Source organism: Stegodyphus dumicola, chromosome 12 (genome assembly GCF_044657685.1).
Source record: "Stegodyphus dumicola isolate Sdum_Otavi_A_Nest chromosome 12, ASM4465768v1".
NCBI classification, from domain to species: Eukaryota; Metazoa; Arthropoda; class Arachnida; order Araneae; family Eresidae; genus Stegodyphus; species Stegodyphus dumicola.
Genome location: NC_140779.1, coordinates 47,529,152 through 47,555,699, shown reverse-complemented (window position 1 = coordinate 47,555,699; position 26,548 = coordinate 47,529,152). Strand labels below are relative to the sequence as shown.

Genomic DNA, 26,548 nt, shown 5'->3' with positions numbered 1-26,548 from the left:
GTGACATTAAACAACATTTTATCATAAATCCATTGTGCTGTCATTGCATCTCGCCACCCAGTAGGTACAATGGTGAGTGACAATAACTTCTGTACCAATGGGCCTAGGTTCAAATTTCGGAGTTGTTTGTAAATGTATAGATAGTGCCTGTGTGGCAAGACAGCATTCAAAATACACATCTACTCTCGAGAGGTTGATGGTAAGGGAAGAAGGGTGGGAAATTCTTGGATAAGCCCTGGAGTGTTCTCCCTCAAGATTGTGACAGAACTGCATACCCAGTAAAATGGGACTGCACCAGTACAACTAATGGTGAAATTCTGGTGTCCCGCCCACTTCTATTTGTACTTTCATTGTACCTTTGACACGAGCCAGAGGTGACAAGCTATCCATAATTATGGTGCCACAAATCATGATACATTATCGAGCAGTATGAAGTCCTGCAATCACAGCAGAAATTGAATTGTCTCAATGGATTTTACCAGCATTATTTTAGCCACGATATGATGGAAGGGCAAACCAGCCAAACAGAAACTCATGTAAATGTTGGATTGCCGAAAATGACTTTCTTTAAGGTTTAAAATTTATTACAATTATATTCTCAATAAAACCTAACTTATTATTCACAAAAGATTGTTCTAAAATGAAAATAGTGTTTCCCAAAACATCTTAATATACACATTTTGATTGATTTTGACCAGAAGGCAAAAAAGGTTGCTGATGCCTGGTCTAGATATATAGGAAGCCTGGCATGATTTACACTCCTTTCTTCAATTCAACTTCTCTAAATCCTTTGCTCTGGATGCTTTGCAGATTTATTTTAGCTGTGATATGATGGAGAGGAAAACCAGTCAAATCAAAACTCTTTGTGCTCCTTAGATTGCCGAAACTGACTTATATGGCCTTTGCCCAACTTACCTCTTCAACTGCTTTGAAACAAAAAACAGCTCAAATAGGTTTCCCATGGTGGTAGAGATTATTAGCTATTGACTCATCTGATTTTCCTTTACTTTTCTCTTGCCAACTTATCACATGACAAACTTGCATTTCAAATTATTTACATGTCCGATTGCCGAAACTGACTTATATGGTCCTGCCCAACTTATTTCTTTAAATTGCTTTGAGACAAAAACAGCTCAAATGGGTTTCCCATGGGGGCGCAATTACCAGGTATTGACTCATCTGATGTTCCTTTTCTTTTATCTTGCTAACTTATCACATGACAAACTTCAAATTATTTACGTAAATTGTACATTTGCATGTTGATTGCAGTTTGCAGAATTCTAAAATTAAATCTTCACGCTGTTACATTTTCTTTATCTGGCAGTGTATTATAAAATGTACTTATCAGTTAAATGATAAGACAATGAAGAAACGATTGAGAATACAGATGACTGGGTTTCAGATTTATCGATTTTTATATACAAACACATATAGATCTTACATATATATGTATTATATACTCCTTAGATACTTTCAATAAATTTTTTCCTTCCCAACTGATATTATTTTACCAACACTTGGAAATACATCTAAGTATGTACTTTTAGCATTTCCCAAAAGATAATGCATGTAGATTCTTCTGTATACTACACTTTAATTATAACATGGAATAATTTAAAAAAAAAAAAAAAAAAAGCTCTCCCGCAAAGATGGAGTACACTAGTTCAATATTATCTTTTGAACATAATTAAAAATACTGGGAGCAATACTTAAAAATTCTATAGTTTTACAGTAATTTTACTGCAAACTAATACAGTCAAAAGTCGTTAATTCGGACACCCATAATCCGGAATGATCTATAATCCAGAGCTAAAAACTTTCTGCGCATGCGCAGCGTTGGCACATGCGCACAGGCGTTTTACGCGTGCGCGTAAGACCTTGACTACTGCGCATATGCGTGTGCGCAAATGCAGATTACGTTTTCGCCTGCGCGTTTAATGTATAACGGATGGTGTAAGCTAAAATTATCTAATTATCTATTTCAGTTAATGTTAATGATTGCATTGTTCCTTAATCCTCGAATTGGATCCCACTTATTATTTTTTGCAGACTGTAAGAGCATTTTTATAAAAGTAAACTTGAACTTTCGATTATGTCAAATAGAATTTCCGATGTTGGAACTTCCAAAGGATCTACAAAACGAAAGTATGTTTCGATGTCCAACAAACAAAAAGTGGAATTGCTGCAAAAAATGGATAATGGCACGAAGAATGTGACAGAGAGGTTAGTGAAAACGAAAAAATTTCGATTGACAAGTTAGTCGGTATTCTCGGCACAACAATTAACGAGACTTGAACAGCGGAACTTTGTAACTGAACAAGAAATTATGTCTTTTTATAGAATTAAAGAGAAAGTATTATCACATAAAATGAAGCAACTTAAACAACTTACATTGAGAGAAATGTTTAATAAAGTAAACAAATAAATATTAAGCTTTTTTTTTTTTTTTTTTTTTTTTTTTGCAACGAACTGGATGTTGATCTGTCAGCACTATCGTTATCTTCAGAGTAGATGTTTTTATTTTATTCAGCTTATAATTCCTTACTAAATGTAGTATTTCATCTCGATGTATTCCATCTTTGATATGATTTAAATCAAATTCCTCCTCATTATAAATATCACGAATTTTGACTATGCGTAATGTATGCTTTACGCATGCACGCGGTGAAAGAAACGTTTAATAAGGTAAACAAATAAATATTAAGCTTTTTTTTTGTAAATTTTGATACCCTTTAGATCATAATTGTTCTTTATGTCATAAATTACGGTTTCATATTTTTAATTTTAGAATTTCTGCATGCCATCTTACGAGATTTAAACTGATGATCTATAATCCGGAATCGCTGAAGTCCCGACGAGTCCGGATTAACGACTTTTGACTGTAAATTAAAAATGTCTTAAAATCCTTACGTTGCAGGTGAAACACAATCTTCCACTAAGGTGGAACCTTCATCACCTTCAATTCCAAAGTGATCCTTTGCCTTTTTCTGGGAACAGAAAATTTATAAATATAAATACATCATTCTTTATAAATATAAATACATCATTCTTTAGTAATTAAAAAACATTAAACAATCAAAGTTACGTGCATACATATATTTTATATACATTTTCCTTCACCTTCTGTAAGCATTTTTCATTTCAATGTTATATTTTATAACTATCTTTGAAAAGACAATTAGAAATTCTACTACTTTTAATTTTCTTTCAAAAATGTAGTCTTGCAAAATAATTTTTTTTTTAATATTCCATAGGAAAATTACATTTTTTAACATTCAACTGAATGTAATAGAATATGCATTCATTTACCATTAACCGTTAACAATAATTTTATAAACATGAAAAACAGAACTATTTAATATTCTTTTCGAACTTAATTCAATATACCAAACAACAAATCTAGGAATTATAATCAATGACCATTTTGCTGGTCAAATGTAAATTTTATTCAACTTCATCAATTAATTTAAATGAAGCCTAAATTTCATTCTTTTATCACTATTTTACGCATATAAATTAAAAGTAAATACCTTTTTTAAAATGATATCAATGTAACCTCCAATAAGTTGAGTTATTTGCTCTCCTTCTGTAGTTTGAACAGAATAATAAGAATCTGAGTAATCACCAAAATCCTGAAAATGCATTTCTTTTGTAAATTTAGCATTTTTCATCAAATTCACACTTAAAAAATTTCAAGATAACTAACAAAAGTTTTACCAAAGTAAAGCTATTTGGGGAAGCAGCCCATCTTCTTACAGATGTTAGAGGCCATGTTTTCAGAATCTGCACAATAAAAATATTATAAAATCATATCTATTTTATTAAAATCTGGCTATCATTTCTAGACAGTTATGAATGAAATAAAAATTTGGATAAAAAATTTGAACTTGGATGAATGATTACATTTTAATTTTTTCAATGCTGAAGCAAATTACTGCAAATTTTTGCAAAACTTGAAAAATTACAAAGTTGTCAATTACTTCATAAAAATTGAAGTTATACTATGGTGACTCACCATTATTTAACCTCAATGTTATTTTGAGCTTGATAATAGAAGTAAGAGCACATTGCTTTTATTTTCTTAATTCACACAATTGCATCAAATTTCTCCTTATTGAATGAAATATTTATTGAAAATTTGCAATTTTTTTCAATGATTTCTGTAAAGTACAACAGAAGTACAAACTATTAATCGTAAATTACCAGGTAATATAAGGAAATAGTCTCAGTTGCCTTCAATGAATGCTTGAAAATTGATTTTTTTTTTCCTTTTAAGAAATACTAAAAACTAATGTAATTTTCAAGAAAGACGGGACTCTTTTCAAAACAAAGTTGACAGACTGTTAAAGCAGCAAGAAATTTTAAATTTAATTTCTTGCTGAACAGTATTTCTTCAACTGCAGAATCTGTTTTATTTAAAATGAAAAAGGTCCTATTTTGATTTGGTTAGTAATTTAAGTGAAAGCTTGTTTTGTTTGTTAATTTCCTATGTGAAAGACATTAAAATAAGCAGATTTTTAAAATACCATATGCAAACACCTTTACAATTTCCTTTCATTTTTACTCTTTTTATCAGTTAAATTGGATGCTAAAATTAAAAATTTTTTAAAGCTCTAATATGTTCAGGTTGTAATATTAGATGTTTTGATGCTGTAGTTTATTTTACTATAATGTATTACTTAACTATACATGTGTTCCGGTTTGACTAGAAACTTTCACTCTGCCGATGTTCCGGTTTGATTAGAAACAAACTTTTCTCTTTCTCAGAATGGCAATAGTGAGAACTTGACTTTCGATTTGTTATGACGCAGCTCGAAAGCTGGTCGTCAGATATAACATTAGATTTGATTCTAGATTAGATTAATTTGTTTAGTATTTAATAAATCCCTTTAAAAACCAGATTGAGTATTTTGATCATAGAATCGTAACTGAACCACCACTTACAGTAATTTAGATATGGCATTTAGATTCATAGTTAGATGTGTAGGAGCGACATTCGTTGATTCGATTAGTGTACATTAGTGCGTACACATGCTATAACCCTGGATAATGATAAAATTATACGAATGCTTTAAATAAGGAGATGTTCATCAAATAAGTTAAAACTTAATTAAGTTTGATATCTAATGTTTAATAACTTTTCAAAATATCTGATCCACGCTCTTGAAGCATCACTGACATAAAAAAGAATTTAACCAATAATATGATAATAATACACCACGACTATATAAACAATTTCCAGTCTGTAATATCAGGTTTCTCATTAGTAAAAAATTCATGATTTCAATAACATTTCAAACTAAAATTATAAAATAACTTAAAATACATAACAGATTATTCACCTCTTTAGTTTTTTCATCCAATCGTAAAACACTATCTTTTGTAACCCCAAGTAACCGTGGCACAAGTTTGTTCTTTCCTTTCATTTTTTCCTAGAAATGGGATACACATCAGAATTTTATGTGATAAAATATCTTCATAGATTCACAGATGTTGTACTAATAACCATAATCTGAAGAACAATTCTTAAGAACTGAAAGCTGGAAACTGTTAAATAATACACTTACTTTAACAAGGAAAAATGTGACTCCATATGTTTTCAGCGATCTGGCTAATGAAACATATTTCACTTTAGCTTCCAATTCTGTATTTCCAATAAATTTTTTATGTTCCTGAAACAATGCAATGCTAATTTAGAGATATACACCAGCAAACCAACTTTTTTAAATTCGTAATTTTTTTTAATAATTGATAATTTTAAAATTATTTAACTTACTGCAAAAACCCTTTTCTCTATTCCTTTCATTTTGCAATAATCTTTTGGCAAGAATTCTTTTAAACTACAGGTGAAAACACATATGAAACAAAAAATAAATTAATTAAATATACTAAACATAAAACTATAATAATAGCATTCAAATACAATAAAAGACCAATTACAACAATGCTACTATAGGAAATATCAGAAATACTATCGAATTTTTTAATGTAAACTAAATTGAGATATAAATTATGAAAAATGCAATACAAATCCTAAAATTACATACTCTAAAAATCCTGGCTTGTGCTTAGTTTCAACATGATCTCCAAACTGTATTTGGCACTGCATGCCAGCAAACTGCGCAGCCTGATCAATAGTCACAGGATGAGTTCCATTTATGATTGCATCTCGAGCCTAAAAACATTTCCTTTAATTTCTTGAATGAATAGATATCTCAATTTAGACATTGTTAATAAATCATCCACAAAAATGAAATAAGTACAATTTAAGAGAATAATAATATTATTAACTAAAACTGCCTCTTTCATTTTAACACTATGCTATACTTTGCTTCACATATTAGACCCATAAAGACTGAAAAAATATCAGAATAATTATTCATTCATACAATTTCCACAAATTACACAGAATAGGTTGATAATTTAAGTTTATAGCACAGAATTTCCTCAGAATAGTAGGTCATTTATAGCAAAAAATGCAAGCAAATTTCTTGTAAAAGGGATATGCTTTTCAAGGAAACAGTTTAAAGCAGCATATATAAAAAAGTCATGAAAATTCCAAGTAGTCAATTCACTTAGAATCAAATCTAATGACACTACTGGATTCAGTGAATTCAATAATCTGGCTATTAATTGTCACAGAGACTACTTACAGAGTGAAATAGACACTAAATATTTTATAGCTTAATGTACCTTTTGGCATCTTCACACAACTACAGTTAAATAATACAGTCAAAAGTCGTTAATTCGGACACCCATAATCCGGAGAACTCAAAGCTACAAACTTTCTGCGCATGCGTTATCTATTTTAGTTAATGGTGCAGATTGCGTTGTTTCCTAATCATCAAATTGGATCTGGCTTATTATTTTTTGCAGCCTGTTAGAGCAATTTTATAAAAGTAAGCTTGAACTTTCGTTTATGTCAAATAGAATTTCCGATGCTGGAGCTGCCAAGGAGAAAGTATGTTGCGATGTCCATCAAACAAAATAAAAGGAATTCCTGCAAAAAATGGATAAAGGCATATCCTTTGATTCTCTAACCATTCCGAAATCTGTTTATCAATTTCACGCTGCTCTGGGGGGGGGGCCTCGCGGCACGCAATGAACTGGATGTTGATCTGTCAGCACTATCGTTATCTTCAGAGTAGATGTTTTTATTTTATTCAGCTTATAATTCCTTACTAAATGTAGTATTTCATCTCGATGTATTCCATCTTTGATATGATTTAAATCAAATTCCTCCTCATTATAAATATCACGAATTTTGACTATGCGTAATGTATGCTTTACCCATGCGCGCGGTGAAAGAAACGTTTAATAAGGTAAAGAAATAAATATTAAGCTTTTTTTTGTAAATTTTGATACCCTTTAGATCATAATTCCTCTTTATTTCATAAATTACTGTTTCATATTTTTAATTTTATAATTTCTGCATGCCACCTTACCAGATTTAAACTGATGATCTATAATCCAGAAAAATTGATAATCCGGAATAACCGAAATCCCAACGAGTCTGGATTAAAGACTTTTGACTGCATAGCTGATTATTGAAAGAATATTTCTATTATACAAACATATGTCCATTACATTAAAATGTAGGTTCTTAGCAAAAATTCCAGAAAAAATTTTAACCAGTAGCAATTCAAAACTGGTGCTACATGTTTAGGCTATTAAAAATAAACAGTTTTTTCCCTAGCCTTTTTTTAAAACCTACTTTCTTCTTCAATTTTAAAAAGCATCAATGAACTTTTAAACCAACAATCCTATAAATCTATCTACAATCCGGGTTTGACCTGCAACTTTCTGCTAAGAATTTATTTAAAAAATTTGCTTCAGATAAATTATAACAGAAAAGGAATTTAGCAGTATGGACTTAAGGAAATTTTCTGGATCAAATAACTCACCAAAATTACACTTTTCAACACAATTTCTGCATTATGCGACTAAAACCAAAATGCTACAAAAAAGTTAATGTACCTCACTGATAATGATAAGTAGAGGGAGCAGTAAAATTCATTTTCATCTCTCAACAAGTTTAACTTTCATATCAATTTAAAACTAAGATGAAGCAAATTCACAAGAATTTACATGAAAAATAAATACCATATTCATGATGTCCCATAGGAAACCAATTTACTAATGTGATGTACAGCTGCCTCAAAATTACTTTATTAAATAAAATGAGAAATAGCCTTCTATTCTGATACATCTAATAAGCAAAGCAAGAAGTTCAAAAGCAGTTTTACTTTCATTTGATAATTAACAATTATAATATTTACAGCATCTAACATACTACAGGAAAGGAATGGGTTATTTAATTTATACAAACATTTTAGGGCTATCTACCTCAGCTTCATAGCAGTTTTGCTAAACAACTAGCTGGGAAAGGATATTCCTGAAGTTAGTACCTCTTTTCCTTATTACAACCCTCAAGATATTTAATGTGATTTAAAATCTACACTAAAAGCAACTACATTTCATTTAATGATGAAAAGGATCAGCATCATAATTACAAGATAACTTACATGTATCACATAAAATAAAAGCGTACACAAACAAGAAATCAAGACTTAAAAACTAGATTTGCACCCGAAATGTTAGTGGAGGGAGGTTTGTCGTTTAGTTCTTTAGAATAATAAATTAAAAGTTCAATGCAATATTTATGCAAATGCAAGTTGTTATGGGTCAGTAAAGGATTATACTTGCAAAAATGAATAGTTTTGTTTGCATATATATATATATATATATATATTTGCCTAAAAATAAAATAAATTTAAGACCTCCAAGTTGTAGGGGAATGAGGAATAAAAAAACTCAATGGCCCCTGTTTTAATGTTCTTTTGTATTCTTTTCTAATTTTGAGCTATTAGGAATGCATTTGGATTCATACTTATTTATCCTTTTATTTAGAGCTCACATTTTTATTTCACTATATTTATAAATAAATATGCCTGTTCCATTTCATGAGTTTAATTCTTACTCCATAAAAATAACTCTCTCTTTCATTTTTAATTTATCACTTATCATTACATTCAAGAGCAGTTTTAATATAGCCAGTATATAATCTACATAACTTTAAATTCATTTTATATTAATCCCCATATACATAATAAGGATACGTAAGTAATAAGGACTGACAAGGACATTAAAAAATAGCAAATATTAAAAACACATAAGTATTTAACTGGAAATTTATTTTAAAGTTAAAAATTAATTTAAATAAGTAACACATCATTCCATCATTCTCAATAGAACTGTATCTACACATACCTGCACATATAGTAAGTTCAGTTGCACTGGATCCCTGGAATCAACATTCTGATCTGAAAAGAAAAACTTTCTTCGAAGGAGTAGGGTTTCCTCTTCATCAATTCCCTGTTCTCTAAGAGTTTTGGAATGATCAACCCAGTTTACTACAAAAAGAGACACAAATTTACATCAAAATTAACAAAATATGATGCTACACTAATTTTGACTTCATAACATCACAGGTTTTTTTTCTTATTGAATGACTCATTAAAACAAAACTACTTTAATACTTATAATATAAAAATAAAAAATAAAATTATAAAGTTATAAAATCTTTTTTGGGAGAAGGGGAATACTTCAATAATACAAGATGATATTTTGCATTTCTTAAAAACTGCAACAGTTTTTAAAAATCTTGATGTGGAAATAACATTTCTCTAAACAAATACCTTAAATGACTAAAACACACTTTAAAAAGTACTTTTATATTTAATATTTAAAAAATATTAAGTCCATATTAAAGGCACATCACTCCTTTCGTTTATGGTTTTCCTAATGCTCAAAGACATTTCAGTTTCTGATGATTAACACACACACACACATTTCACTACACTTGACTTTTTTAGTAAAATCTCCCCACAATCTCAAGTTAATATATGGCATATATTATGATTTAAATCTGAATGCAAGATAATCAAACTTAAAAAATATTTCACCCTTTCAACCCTGTTAGGGCAAAAATCAAAATTATTTTTTTTGCTGAGTAAAAGTAAAAATTTGTAGATCATACAAATTTGAGTCTTGCAATGCATTTTTTTGACTGAAAAGTCTCCACATAATTATGTAAGCATTTTGCTATAATGTCTATGCCATAATATTAAATATAGTTATCAGAAAAAGGACTGTAATGAATAATATTTGGTTATGCAAAGTCAGTGATCACCAGATTGGCTTAGAACAATAGTTCCCATCTTATGGTATGCATGTCCCCCGGGGTATGTGAAAAACTATTAGTAATGGCAGAAAACAACAAAGTGTTTGATAAGAAAGTAAAACATTCAAAAAGTTATAATTTGTCATAGAACAAAAAGGAAAAGTAATTACGGGGATTTCTGATGAAATTTCACCATTACTGACCAAAATGTGTATAAAAGCAATGTTGTTAGTCATTCTGCTTTCAACAGTCAAATAGCTTGATTCCTTATGCTTTATGTGTAGCCACCCCTTTCCCACTCTACACTCTGTCACTGTGCAACAAAAATGCTTGTTAGCTTTTCTTTTAAATAGTTTTTAATTTTTTATATTTAGTTTAGCATAAAGGCAATTTAAAATTTAGTATTTTTATTGTGGAGCAACAGTACTTCAAACATGCCTAGAATTTTAAGTACAGACCTAGACATCATATACAGTCAATAATTTCATTAATTTACTCATTTTCACCTTTCCTTTTTAAAAACACAGATAATCAAAATAATTACTGGGAACTATTAATGTTATGTTTAGGTTAAAAAATATGTTTTGTCTCTGTGTTTATTTGAAACAAAAACTGTAATACTCACTTTTTGTTAGATTAGAATTTTCTAATTGTATTCTTTCAGTCTATTTTATGATACTTAAATAATACAAGAATAAGATATACAGCAAAAGCACTGGACAGAGGGTAAGGAGGTCATATGCTCTGAAGGGGAGGTAAGGGATATTTTAAGATTAAAACATTTTTTATCATACAATACATGGAAGAAAGACTGGGAACCACTGGTCTAGACAGTTGATGTCAGAAAAGTTAAAAACAAATGTAAGCATTTTCAAAATTTATTAACCCTTTGACGGTTATGGAAATGAGCAGTTTCCGTTTACTTTATTCGCGCAGCATTAGGAGTAAACAGTAGTCGAAAGTGGCAGCTGTTTTCCCCCGCCGATCTTCCGAAAATGTCACCTTTCTCTGGCGATGCCGTAGATAGCTCGCCTCGCGCGTTTTAAAAATTTCTTAAAGTATTTGTAGTACAAAAATAACAGTTTTTACGTACTTTAAAATAATTATTAAACAATAAATTATAAATGATTATAACCAATTATATAAATAATAATAGTTAATTATAAATATAAGACAAATATTAAATTGAAAGGACTAAATAAATACAACTAATGTAAAACTTTATGAAGCACAGTATAAATACAGTAATTACCTAAAAATCTTTTTGTGTGTGATATACTTTAAAACATGGAATTGCACATAATGGGGCATTACAGTCTTTGCAATACGTACGTGTTTTACGGCGAATTCTTTTTCCATTAGCATCATTTTTGCTGCAACATACCACACATCGTCTAGTAGGTTCTTTCTTTTTTTTCTGTAGGTGGAATATAATCAGGAAAGTGGCATGCTGACAATCTTAAAGTATTCGAAACTGTTTCAGCAGGTTTTAATTTCAAATGTCTATGAGAGTGATATTTCTCAACAATTCTTTCAGCTAGTTCAATTCTGAATTCCAAATTTGATTTTTTATTCCCCTTTTTTTTTCAACAGCTGAAAAGCATTAAAAATTGTTATGTCCAATAAATAACGAAATATTTTCTTGTAATATTTCCTTTGTTGAGATCGGGTTACATCATAGTATTCTTTGCTCTTAAATTTATTTAAATTTTCAGCAGCAAAAATGTTGGTTTCCATAACAATATGATTTATAATCTCATCAGTAAAAAACAGCTCAAAATACTCTAGTGGATCAGAAATATTTGTCATGCAAGCTTTCATGCCTACATCACCAGTAAAACTAAATCAGCTACGAGCGTGAGAACTTGAATCAATTATACACCACTGTCGAACACTCGAAAAATCTTCCTCATCGTTTGAATCGTCTTCTGAGCTTGAAATACTGTGAAGAAAGTCTTCATCAGATTCAAAACTTGATAAGCTTTCTGTATCACAATCATAATCATCATCATACCTATCTAACTTTTGCTTTTGAGCCATTTTACTGTACAAACACCCTAAAAACCGCGCCAAAATACGTATAAAATGAACAAGGTAAAAAAAAAAAAAATCCACCTTCATTATGCAAAGAAATTCATGGAACTCGTACTGCCATCTGTAGACAGTAAAACTAACTAAATTCGTTTGAAACACAATCAGTGCAGAATAATAATGGCGAACGAAGTCAGCTCGTCAGCGCGCATTGGGGAAAAATTTCACTACGCAAGTAGTGCTCGTTACTAACCATTTCGGTCAAAATCTTGCTCCCAAGCGGAACTCGTTCGCGCGCATTATGAAGCACGATTTGATTGCGAGCTGAACTCATTCATAACCATCAAAGGGTTAAATTGCATTAAAAAAATTATGATGCAATCAATAATTTATTGATTACGTCGTTAATTCTGACATTTAAAACTCTAAAAATACTACTTGTCTTCACAGTTTAATCACATTTAGTAATTAAAATATATAAATTCACCCACAGTCATCATCTGTTTTCAACTTCTTTTTCAGCTGTTCCATTTTTTGATCCTTATCTTTATCCTTCTTTTCCTAAAATAATAATTATATATATATATATATATACACACACATATATATTTATACCATAATTGGTATGTACATATATATATATACACACATATATATTTATACCATAATTGGTATGTACATATATATACATACATACCATAATTTATATTAAAAAGAGCTTTTATGGAATTTAAAACATGATTTTAATGGAACATGTTACCTTTCTTAGTGTTAGAGTTCCAGTATTGGGTTCTTTATTTTCATCCGTGATCTCTCGAATCAACGAAAACTCATCATGATTAGTGATACCTGTTAAAAGAGAAAGCAAGCTATAACAACGCAAAGAAACACACATCAAGATTTAATAAATGAAATAAAGTAACATGCTAGGGCTTTCAATAGCAAAGAAAACTAAATTGAACTAATGATTTTCTTTTTCCTTAACACTGCAAAATTCAATATGCATGGCATTCATAGATGAAAAGTAACTTTACTTAGCAGCATGTTAAAGTCTTCATGTGTATTTGTCTATTACAATTCATTTTGGTTCTCCTAATCTTGCATGAGTAAGTAAATTAAGCATTTCATATAAAGAGTCTGTATTATTAAATAAAACTCTTAAGCTTTTGAAATGTGTTCTGCTGCACAGACATGCTTGAAATGTCAAAAATTCAATAAACAAGCTTAAAATTTTGTAGGTCCTTTATGGTAGAGTGACTTGGAAGAAAGTACTCAATGTATTTATAGGAATATTGCAGGCACATTTTCTGAAAACTGTCTATGATTTTGCAGTATTATGAGAGGCATAATTTCTACATTAAAAAAGCAATGCATGGAATCTCAGGTACATTCAGTAACACTGAGATCTGATGACTTAAATGTCATGTCCAGATTCTAAACTTATGAATTTTTCTTGAATTATACTTTGACATCTTTAAACCAGCACGGCTGCACATCCTTTATAGAAGACCAAACACATCAGAATGATATAACGTGAAATATGAAGACATAACATGGAAAAGCATAACTTATGAGAAGGAACATCCACATAGATTTCAGCCAGAAATAATTATGAACATACAAGCAGCCCCACAGAATACCAGCTAAATAACCTCATACCATTACAGAATCGTCATGATTAATAAAATTTTCAAGTGACATGTAGGATCTATGAATTTTCTCCTTACATAAATCTTTTCATCTCCTTGAAAGAACTGGAAATACTACTGGCGAGATCAGGCTTTCAGTCATCAAACGTCCACTGTCCAAACTGCCAACTCTTGGTGAGTTAAATGGCTCTACATTGTACATTCAATAGGGAACTTTTAAATAGGTAACAGCTCCTAAAACTTATGCAATAAAAATAGCACTCATCAGTGCTCATGCTGAGATTTGAAGCCCCAGTACACAATTCTGATGCCACTTGAGGTAGTGTTGTACCCCTATCGCAAGAAATAAATCTTGTCAGCTGATGCTGGTCATATATAGTATGTTATGGTGAAACACTGAAATCTGAAGAATGTCGACTTTCACCTATGAATATCAACATTCACATAGTCGCTTGGTGTATGTCTGAAATATTTTCCAAATACTCTTATTTCTGACTTACACCAATCAATGTCGACATTCACCATGTACTAATGGTGAATGTTGAACACATAAGAATATTATATTTTCTTCTCCGTAATTCAGTCGCGAAACAACGCACTTGAGACTTAACCTGTTAACTGGGAAATAAGCTTTCAGTAAAATCGTTTCACAATGGGGACTTTTTCCTTTGCATTAATTTCAGCACATCGCAAGGAATAAATAAAAGAAAATCGTTTTAAAATATTTAATGATATTAAATATTAAAATTAAACATTTTTAATCCAGAAAAACAAATTAATTGAACGAATTTAAACAATTATTTCGTATGATATTCCCTAAAGCAATGCGGCATACACAAAGCAACACAGCAGTTGGGACACCAAAATCTTGATTCTTTCCTAAGACCTTTGGAATAGCATAATTTGCATCTCCTCGTTACATTTACTCTTGAAGAGTCGGATGGTATATAAGTCTGCAGAATGTCTTTCAAAGAGTCAAGATGGTTTTGTTGTCAAAGATGATCGTCCTGTACTAGTAGATGGCAACTGCGATCCATCTCTATATTTTCCAACACCTTTTCCTACAGTTTGGAAATGAAGCCTATCTAGGTGACCACCATCTTTCTTGTATAAAAAAAAGATATGCATTCAAACACACCATGTCTAGTGCATGTAAAAATATCTTATAGTAATACATTTTTACTTGGTTTCTAGCGATTTCATAAGTTTTCATTTGTCCGTCAGCAAAATCAACTCCTCCCATATTTTTGTTGTAGTCAGCGATAACTTCCGGTTTTGATATCATTTTTCTATTTCTACAAATTTATTGTCGTGGATAGTACTCAATATAATTACATCTTTTTTTGTCTTTCCACTTCATAATCATTATTTTGTCTCTGTACCTAGCAATATGTTCATCATTTTTCAAAACACAATTTTTGATATCAGATGGTATTTATTCTTTTTCTATTTTTTCGCATTGTTCCTACAACATCGGTTTTTCTTCTGCACATCTTCTCAGCTATATCAGTACTAGTATACCAATTATCGAGATATAGCGTATATCTCTTATCCAACAAATCGTGGCACAATTCAAGAACAATACGATTTGGTCCCTGTTCTTCTGGATAGTTCGAACCATACTGAGTGTCTTTACCTGTATATATAATGAAATCACTTACGTATCCGGGTTTACTTTCACATATCTTATACAATTTAACACCCCAAATCGACTTCTTTTCGATGGAATGTACTGTTTTCAAGACAGTCTTCCTTTCCATAGCAAAAGAGACTCATCTACAGATATTTCCTTATCTGGTACGTATAGCACTTTGAATTTCTTTCTCAAATAGTTCAAAATGGAATCGGTTTTGTAGGTTTTTTTGTTGCACACTTTTAGATCAAAAGCATTGTTATCACTAAAATGTAAAAATTTTACAACAGTTGGCATCTTTTTTCTGACATAGTTTTATAAAAAAATGGAGTCTCGAGACGTTCTCGCATTGTGAAATAAAGCTGATAAGAAGGTTTTCCTATTATTCCTTGCAAAATTAGTAAAAAAATAAATACTCTCATCTCTCGGTCATCTGTGTCAACCCACGAGAGACATCTTGAACGCGGTTTCATGGAAGTATTTTTTTCAAAAACTGTCCGGAATATTTGTTTGATTGTTCCACAATAAGTTCTACAAAATTCTCATCGATAAATTTCTCAAAATAAAAAAAGCAATCCTTTTCTTCAGGTCTTTCAAATGTAATCTAGATTGAGATAAAAACGAGAAAGGCGATCGCAATATTCTTTCACATTTCCATTCAGCTGATGTCGGTTGAGTATTTTGGTCTATAACATCATCATCCTTTGATTCAATGTCTGGACCATCAGTAAAGAAGTCGTTATCACTTTCTTCCGAACTGGTACTTATTCTTAGAATAATGTCATTTACCAAACCTCCCAGGCAATATTTCATCGTCACTTTCAGACAATTCAAAAATATTTTCTGCTTCACAATAATTTTTAGCCATATTTATAAAAAACTAACAATTACTCAAATCAAGAAGTTATTACTAATATGCAAAATACTGAAATACAGACTAAAATGAAATTAAGTTGTGCAAATTAGGAGTGTTATCACAATTTATGAGCGGACAAGTGTTTCCATTGATCGATTTTTCTTGAATAACGGTAAAGTGACAGATTGAAAAAAAAGTAAGAAAAATTTCGTCATGCCCATTAAAATAGTCTTCCCAGCATGACGGAAAATTTTGTCATGCCCATTGAAATAGTCTTCCCAGCGTGACGAAACATTTTGTCATACCCATTGAAATAGTCTTCCCAGCATGACGAAACATTTCGTCATACTCATTGAAATAGTCTTCCCAGCATGATGAAAAATTTCATCATACCCAGTTAACAAATTAAAATAAGAACTTAAGAACATAAGAACTTAAAACACATAGTACATTCAAAATGAGAAAGGAAAATAATAGAAGTTAAAAACTTACTCAATGATACAGTACGTTCTAAATGAGAAAATAAAATAATAGTAATAAAAAAATTACTAAATTATGCGATTCAAATCTTATTTATTGCAACAACTTAAACTATTATGACACTTTGAATTGCACAAGACGCCCTTGCTTTTACATCTGCATTTATTTGTGGAACACTTCCTTTTGCAATGACAACAAGTACAGCTTGCGCACCGCTTCTCGAATTAGCTGCAGCTGCTTCTCTCAGCGACATTTCTTGTAAATAAATCTCATCGATGGAAAATAACTTTTCTTTACAAATTACGAACCGATTACGTGTGTAAAGCTACTTGAGAGTACCGTTTTCGTTTGCCAAGTTTATAGAAGTTTATATAGTCTTCTATTCCAACAACAACCGCTAACACATTTCAGTTATTTGTACAACCACGGTCGACATCAGGGACTTGTATTCGTACAGTATCACCAATTTGAGTCAATCTTTTCGACCTACACCAGAGCATATCTGTGATTGTCGACTACAACGGTGAACGCCCGAATGTACAAGAATGTAATGCAATATTCGATCTTTCACCGACGTATTTGGTGAATGTTGACATTCTCCGGTGAAAGTCGACATTCTCCAATTTCGGTCTTTCATGGTAACATATATACATAGTGTTTTTATGACCATACTATTGTTTAAGTTCCAAGATTTGCAATAGTTCTTACAGTCATGACATACGCTTGAAATGATTATATGTATTTGTGGATGCAATAAGCTACATGCATATGCAGCATTATTATGTATTCCGCCCATGTTCTTTATATATCAAGTTTTTTTTTCGATTGGGGGAGGGGAGGAGAGCATTTCATTTTATTTAATACAATGTAACTGAAATAGAAAACATAACTAATTTTAAACTTCAGGGTTTCAAAAAAGAGAAATATGCAACACATAGATGCATATTTAATGAAGGCCAACACTTGATGCATTAAAGAATAACAATGAGAAAATTAATGCAGAAAAGAAACATTATGCTCTCCAATTATTGAAAGAAACACAATTCCCACTTCCCCCACGGAGCAAACAAATTTCACTTTTATTTCTTTAGGGAACATTCCCCACCCAAAAAAATGCTAATTAAATGGAAAAAATTTAAACAACTTTACTTCCAAAATAAAGTAATAATCAGAAATTGGACTGCAGACTAAATTAAAACTTTTATAATTACGTAACATATTTTGAATATTAAAATTTGTAAAAGTTCAAGTATTTGTATATTAAAAAATACTTTTTAATGAAACAATTTGCTACAATGACAAATAAAAACAAGGTTCCCCTTTTACTTATTTATTCAAATGCTTAACTAATTTAATGGCATTTCACTTCATAAATAAAAAACATACATACAATACTTTGTAGAACAATACCATAAAAAATGCCTACCAATTTTTGTACAAATAACAACCATGAGGTTTGCCACAACTTGGCTGTCATCAACAAGGACGGTTTTTACTGTTCCATCTAACATTCTCACTCGAAGTGTTCTCATTTTTCTTTTGTATTCTAAGAGATCCTTTCATAAAAGATAAAATGAATAAAGCACTTGATATATTCAACAGAAAGGGATTTAAATAAAATAAACTACCAAGATAATAAGCTTGTAAACATAAAAATATTACAAATAAGCATAAAATTAACTGTTTGGATAAATAAATAAAAATATGCACAATATAGATATGGTAAAAATATGCAGCTCAAACTCCGATTTATTCTCAAAATATAACTTAACTTTTACCAAAAAACACATTAAAGTAATAAAAAGTACAATCGTTTTTGCCTCGGTTTGGTTTACTAATGACATATTGCTATTTTCTATCAAGAAGAAAGTGCCAACTGTCTTTTACAGCTGATGATTTTACATTTCGGTTCACGAACACATACAATTGAAATTGAATTTTTTTCATAACAAATATCTTTGCTTAGATAAAGTATTTTAATTACAAAAATAAAATATTTTACTAAAGAAAGCTATGTGGACTTTATCGTAAACACATTTCCCTAACAACAGTATTGATATAATGCAAGACTGAAACATTTTATTTTCAGATTAAAAATGATTACATGAACATTATAAATTAAATAAGTCACTATTTTTTGGATATTCCTCTAGGCATCATTTCTTAAACCTTTTTGTATGATTTTAAGAAGTACTTTTGGAATTTTTAAAAGTAGTTTCAAACAGTTAGCCATGCTGATTTTTATGCCTCAGATTTTTCTACTAAAACTAACAATAAAGGAATGGAAATTAATGCAATAGGTAAAAATTCCAGTTCCACATTTTCCCATGAAAATTAGAATATTTTAGTCTTTTTACTTTTAATCTTTTTTTTTTTTTTTTTTTAGGTTTATTTTCTTTTTTAATGTAGCTACACCCTTTTTTAAACAATACAAGTTTAAAATTCAGTAAAAGCAAGATCATTAATTCTTTTTGTTCACATAATCTAGTAAATAGTTAGAAATTAATTTCCTTCCAAGATACTTACCCCATTCCTCAATAAATAATATTCAAGAGATCTACCAGGTTCTAACCAAACCCCTTTCTTGGGATCTTCATCAGCGAGAAAAAGGCCATAATTTTTTGCTAAAGATCACAAAAAAGGCAAAATTAAAGCACACAAATTTAACTTAAATCTACATTAATATAATAAAATGTTATTGATAATATGAGTATAACATCATGTTATGTTAAAAGTGAATACAAAGTCATGATTTAAATGTGTAAGACAGTGCCACAGTGAGGGACGGCCATCCAAAGCTAATTGCTCAAGTCAAAATATTTTGTAAAGATATGGACTTAAAAAAACTGATTATGCATATTTGACAGGTTAGTTAACCAAATTTATAAGGCAGTTAAAAATTTTGCCAAAAGGCATCAACTCATACTGAAGGAACTGAACAATCTGCAAGTGAATTCATTTTGTACCCATGGCTAGATAACGTTTGAAATCGTTAGTTATTGGATGATGCAAAAATTGTCCTAATTATAGACAACTGCTTGACTCGTACTTCACTTATCGTAAAAGATAATGTCTCTGCCTTATTCTTTCCTCCCAAATGAGCATTTATTACCCAGCTAGTTGGTATTGGAGCGCTGCACACACTAAAATGCAGATATAATGTAGCCATTTTAAAATCTACGCTACATTTCCTGAATACTTGGAAGATAATTTAAGAATTTTTTAAGCGTTTTAACATAAAATCGCCTTTGCAGAGCACTGCAAGGTCATGAGAAGATATGCCTGCACATAATTTTTTTTATGCCTACTATATTTTAAGGTGTTGATGATGACAGCCATGAATTTGGAAGGATATCACAAGCAAAAGCCGAAATTTTCAAAATTACTTAAGTACCTTCCAATCGAACATGACTGTTAGCACAGATCATGCCGAAACTGCACCAATGATTCCAATGGAAGTTTGAAGGAACAAACTGCTGTCTATTTAACTAAATAATAATAGACCCTTTTAGATTTAATTCGGTAATAACTAGATACTAGCTGTGAATATGGCATATAAAAATTTTAAACAAGCTCATACTTAAAGATTATCTGACAAATTCACTGAAACCAGTGGAGAACATTCCAGTGGTCAAATATCCCTATTAGAATATAAAATAACGACAAACTGTCACTTGCTTTATGAAATCAATACCACACAAAATCATTTAAAAATGAATCTAAGTGTTGTTATGCTTTTCTGAAATGTCTTTTATTGTGTCATTTTGATTAGTTCTGCAGTCTTTTATTGTCAGTCATGCTCAAAAGCATGTACATCAGCATAACCAGTACCACATCTTTGAAACTTCTAGCTGTTCTGTAGAAAGCAGGTCAAAAATTGTAATTCGTTTTACAAAATGCAAGAGAAAAACTGAGAAAGAGCAGTTAATTTATAACTTCCTCATACAATTCTGATGGCTTACTGAAGTTCAGCGTTAAATAAAACGAAAGAGAAATTCTTATTAGGGCCCATTAAGAGGAAGCTGTTGCATTATGCCATTTTAAAATAAAGTTAAGCAACTCCCCTTATACTTCCATGGGTTATGGCATTAGACCTTGTGATTTTTTTACTGACCACGCCTCTCGCTTACGTCAATAAAGGTAAGATAAACTGTTACACAATGCTAATATTTTTAGTAAAAAATATGGAAATAAAGAACATAGCTTAAATTTTTCCAAAAAATGAATCCGCACTTTTTGCATTTTGAAAAAGAGGTTAAGATAGCATATTATTCCTACACCTAACTTTTGTATCTAATTCCTGCCTACTGATCTGCACTGCATTGAACACACCAAGTTTCAAATATTTAGTGAAATCAATGGTGCATGCTTACATAACTTGCAACTGTTTATATAACTTGCAGAAGGTTAAAAAAAGAAAGAAAATCTGAAAGCTTTCAGATTTTTTACGAAGCCCACAGGGACAACTTTTTCATTTACACACAGATATACACTTCAAGAGCATTTGGGCTAAAAGTATTTAAAAACAGCATATCTTTCTGATAGCCAGGCTTGTGCACTGGAGATATAATAAATGTTTTATTCCGTACAGTATGCCAATACTCGTTTTGAAATTGTTGAGTTTTTTAATAAAAAATTCGTTAAAGTTTTCCAAAATATGAAACCGATAAAACAAATTCGAAACTCATACTGAATGTGTCGTTTTGAGACATCATGCTTACACAATACTGGCAATAAATTCAGCTGTTCTGCAGTATTGAGGGAAATGGTCAAGGGCAAAATACATAAGCATTTTTTTAATTAAGGGAGAATGATAAAAAATGATGGTGATGATATAACAGTTCTCCATTGCAATAACAATGCCTCAACATCAATCAACTAACAGATTGTAAAATCTTTAGTATGAATGCAACAGAAAATACTGCTACCAATAATTAAAAAATGATAAAGAGGTTGCTGAGAACGAAAAGATTTAAATTAATAGTTTAATTCTTAACAAAGAAGTTACAGGACTTAAATAACTTGTACTGGGAAAAAAAAAAAAAAAAAAAAGCAGATAAAACAAACAATTTAACTTTTTTTTTAAATTTCGATTCCGTGGATAAATGCTTCATTATTTCATATGTAAAATTTTATAATTTCTACATGTCATCACAGTAGATTTGAACTGATGATCTATGAATCCTATATCAAATCCAAAGATGTTCCGACAGTTCCATATCTTGGACTTTGTACTGTACACACATATTTTACACAATATATATGATTACAAAATTTTTAAAATTTTGAAGTAAAACACGGTTTTAATTTATTGGAATTTTTTGCTTTACATACTACAATATAATACAAAGAAATAATTTTAAGGATTTTCACAACATTACAAAATGAAATAAATAAGAGAAAACGGATAAAATTTTCCCACTTTACATCAATGTGTTGATATTTGCATTTGATTTCTAATATATAATAAATATTTACTTACACTCGCCTAGCCCCGAATCTCCTCCACCTTCTGAAATTTTTTCTCGTATCATTCGACATGCATCGTAGACAATTGTGGAGGGCTCAAATTGCATAGTTTTGACAACATTTTTCTCAACAATACTCACTTTAAGTGAGAGCGACATATTGTGTTTCAATATATGTCACCTAAAATATAAACAAATCATATTACATAACTGAAAAAGGCAAAAACATTTATGGCACCAATGAAAGAAAATTTAATACAACATAATTCTCAACAAAAAAATTTTTCTTTACATATCTAGACAATTATAAATATTCTATACACCTTTTTACATAAACAGCCATTTACTTTCAGATTCAGAAAAAACTGAATGAAGCATTACTATTACTAACATTTAAATGTATCATTTATTTCCCAAATTTTGTTTCAAAAAGTTTAAATAAAAGTTAGAATTATTCCAAAAAATTCTTAATTGTTGGTTTTTCATGAAATGCTTGCCTTGAAAAATTAAAGAAGCAAACCCCTTATGAATAAATCTTTTACTTAAAATAATTGTAATGTTTGCATATTTTTTACTTGACTACTTATATAAAACAGTTGCTTTGGCAATAAATAATCCTCATGTAATCATGAATAGACCAGAAATATCAAAAGGAGAATGAAAACTAAATCTATAACCAATGTTTAGTGCATCCCTCCTCACAAAAAAGATCACAAGCTTATCCTACAATAATAATATAAACCAAGGGTTCTCAACCGGTGGTACGCGTACCATTGGTGGTATGCAAAGAAGCAAAGTATTTTTAACTATTAAATTCAAAAATTAAAACCCCAACATCATGATTGAGTCTTTTTTCTAACATTTGTAAATTTATGTGATCTAGCTTTGTTCAAGAGTGGTGGTGGTACTAAGGTTTTCAATCTTTGTTTAGATGGCATGCGTTAGTCAAAAGGTTAAGAACCGTTGATATAAACAATGGGCCTATTTATGTCAAAATAGAAATACCATTAATAGCTTTCAAGACATAGGCCAAAGAAAGCTTTAAGCATTCATATTAAGAGCATAAGAATATAGTTTTAAGGGGGGGGAAATCAGTAGGCTTAGGTTATGTAAATAGTGGAGGCAATGACCACAAAGTTGCGCAGTCCTAAAATCACCACCAAAAAGAGAACTCCATGGTCAAAATTAATGTTTCTATCTTAAAAGAAGAAGGAATGGGAAGAAAGTTTATGATAAATTTAATAACAAATTTGAATTTTTTTAAATTTTGAATAAATTAACTCTTGTTTATTATAAAGATACATTTTATTTATAAAGTTTTACAAATTAAAAATTACAATTGTTAAATTATTGCAACTTTGTAACTTTTATAAAGTTATTTTAAAGATGAGCAAAGTTAAAATTGCGTTTTTAAAATATTCATTTCTCACTTATTTTAAAAACATAGGAAATTCATTTGCATAAATCATGCATACAAAAAGACCCATAGAACAGCAGATCCGAGAACCACCTTCTCATGATAACAAATTATTCTTGTACTCTATGCAAATTTCGCCAACCATAGCGGGACCTTTCGAATGATATCGACCAAAGATAGACAATCAAAAAGTTGACAAAGTATTTGCCGATGAAATCTTTTGCATGAAGGAAAAAAAAAAAAAAAAAAAAAAAAAAACTTTCCACTTTTAGCTTATTAAAATTAGGCTGCAAACTGAAATCACATGGCATAATAGCAATAACATCTTAGCACTCGTCTAAGTCTTCCCCTCTCCACCTTTCGAAATAAAGGTTGACTTCCGTTGTAGAACAGTATACAGACATTCCAAAGGGTAAATAAAAAATAAAAACATTTAATACAATTTAGCAAAATATTTACTAATACACCACCTCAGAGATTCAGTAAATAACGGAAAACTCAAGAAGTTAAAATGTATTTTCATATAGGATGGCATTTTGCTTTAAAAAAGGTGTTCAAATGATTTTACATTTCTAGTGTCAACTTTTTATCTCTTTACTACAGCACAGACGAAAGACTATGAGAAAAAGTTAGAGACTCATATGAGTTTTCTAATTTGAATTTATATAACACTACATCAAAAATTAATTATCATTAAAGAATATATTATGCTTGGTTTTTAGGTACGAATTATCGTATTTCAAAGGGAAAATTCAATAAAGTTTGACTCTTTTATTAGCTTTAACAGACCAGTAAAAAGATGAATTTTGTTCCCTTTTTTATACTGGGTTTATTACTTCCCGGAAATAACGCAAAATTCTAGCTCAGACAAGTGTTTGCTTCACATAAAGATTTCATGCATTTCTGTAACAGCTACTCTCAAAAAATGAAATATGCTATGCCAATTTGTAAAATTACACTGTTTTGCTGAAATTTTTTTGAATAAGATTAGTGGAGCTATATGGCAATAATTTTTCAACCTTAATACAGTAGTTACGGAATCCAAAATGAGAAGTAAATTTCCCCCTCTTTTTTGGGGGGGGGGACATGAGATTCATACTGTAATGTAAAATTTAGTTTGACGTACTTTAATTATAATGAGGAGGAAGTTATAATTTTCCGAAAATTAAAGTCTGATAAGAATTGCAATAACAATTTCGATTAATGAAAAAACATAACTTCGCAAGAAAAATGTATAGAAAATCTTAGGCAAATTTGAAACTAATAAAACAAGAAAACAGGTTGGAAACGAAATTAACGTAATTGTTTTTAACGAGAAAATACTGTTTGCAATGATAGCAAAAGTACTTTTTGATCATCTGCACCTCTACAAAAGTCGCCAAATCATTGGGCGAAACATTTGTTTGGTTATCATTACCGCTCATAGATACTATTCTGTTCATAAATTCTAGTAAAAAGAAGCATTTTATAAGAAACAAGAAATTTTATGACAAAGGGGGGGACTGTGTGACCGATATTTAAATTTTTGCAGCCGAATGACAATGAATATTCAGCGAAAAGACGATTAAATATAAAATGTGTACATCCGCGTAAATTCAAACACGTGTGCGGTACGCGCATGCGTGGGTTGGCTGTCGCGCGTACATTCGAAAATACGGTAAGAGGTGGGCAATTTTACCGATTGTTGAAACAGGGAATACATATAATCAGAAAGTTCCATAACAAGAAACAGTTTTTGAAGTTTTAAGTATAATGTAATGGAGAAAATATTTTATCAATAGCAATTTTAAAGTAATAATAATAATGACCAGAAAAAATACCGGTCAATCTTACTATTATTCAAAATAAATATAAAAAAGGAGAGTGCGCTAAATAAAACCAAGATCCATATTGATTCTTAAACAGTAATGGAGCATTTAATACTTATTCATTAACTAATTTGCAAACTTTCTTACTATTTCATCTACCCTAAAATAGCTTTTAATTCTTTTGTACAAATTACCGGAAGACATTTATTATGTACAAAGAAAGCGAATTTAAACCGGTATGTAATAACAACTTCATCACTTCTGAACCCGTCGATATTAACTTAATTTCTAGATATCAGTTTAACAAAACTCCAAGTTGGAAAACAAAAATCACGATACAGAGTCATTAGTTCTTCTTCTTTTTCTTTTCTTTTCTTTTTTTTAAAGGTAAAAAATTGAAGAAATCCGCAATGCAATCGTCGAGACTCGAACCTGGATCTCTCGAATACTATACTTCCAATTACGAGTATACTTCCAATTACACCACGAAGGCATGCGGAAAGAAGGAGAAAATATAACTACGCAGCAGAGATCTTACGAATTCTTATTTTCTTTTTTCTTTCCTTTGACAACATAATTTGTTTTCTAATACTGACAGAAAAAATAAATGAAAATTAAACAAAGAAATCTGTAAAAAGAGAGAAAAATAAGTCTATGAAACATTTTTATAAAAAATAATAATAAATAAGAGAAGAATACCTTTTGGGATGTATCACGGCATTTTATTTTAGGTAGAAACCAAAGGCTTATAAAAGCATTTACATAAAGTCCGCATTAAAGTAGAATTTCATTCGATGACAAAATTAAAAAGCGCACACTTCACTTGTACTCTCGGCAATTCGAATGTTCACTGGTCGAAATGAAGCACCGACTTTTAAAACTTTAACGTGGTTTTAATTTCGCTTAGGTGCTACATAGCGAAAGACGAAATAACATTAACCTGAAATTAAGCAATCAAAAACTCAAACAGATTCTTAGGAACAATTCATAGGGAAAAAAATTGTCTTCTTCCCATACATAGCA

At 30.3% G+C, this 26,548-nt stretch overlaps 1 protein-coding gene across 4 annotated transcripts in view; it reads right to left on the bottom strand.

The window, feature by feature from the left end:
• rhea (Talin_middle and talin-RS domain-containing protein rhea) overlaps positions 1–26,548 on the bottom strand; it is a 194,189-nt gene that overhangs the window by 91,122 nt on the left and 76,519 nt on the right. For all 4 annotated transcript variants that reach the window (XM_085827690.1, XM_085827687.1, XM_085827689.1 and 1 more), the window contains exons 2-14: positions 22,315–22,481; positions 19,359–19,456; positions 18,259–18,388; positions 12,975–13,063; positions 12,706–12,775; positions 9,271–9,413; positions 6,048–6,175; positions 5,777–5,840; positions 5,568–5,672; positions 5,343–5,432; positions 3,718–3,783; positions 3,531–3,632; positions 2,911–2,987 (exon numbers count right to left, since the gene is read on the bottom strand). In XM_085827690.1, the coding sequence (XP_085683816.1) occupies positions 2,911–2,987; positions 3,531–3,632; positions 3,718–3,783; positions 5,343–5,432; positions 5,568–5,672; positions 5,777–5,840; positions 6,048–6,175; positions 9,271–9,413; positions 12,706–12,775; positions 12,975–13,063; positions 18,259–18,388; positions 19,359–19,456; positions 22,315–22,459 (1,307 nt within the window). In that variant the 5' untranslated portion in view covers positions 22,460–22,481. The remainder of the gene's footprint in view (positions 1–2,910; positions 2,988–3,530; positions 3,633–3,717; positions 3,784–5,342; positions 5,433–5,567; positions 5,673–5,776; positions 5,841–6,047; positions 6,176–9,270; positions 9,414–12,705; positions 12,776–12,974; positions 13,064–18,258; positions 18,389–19,358; positions 19,457–22,314; positions 22,482–26,548) is intronic.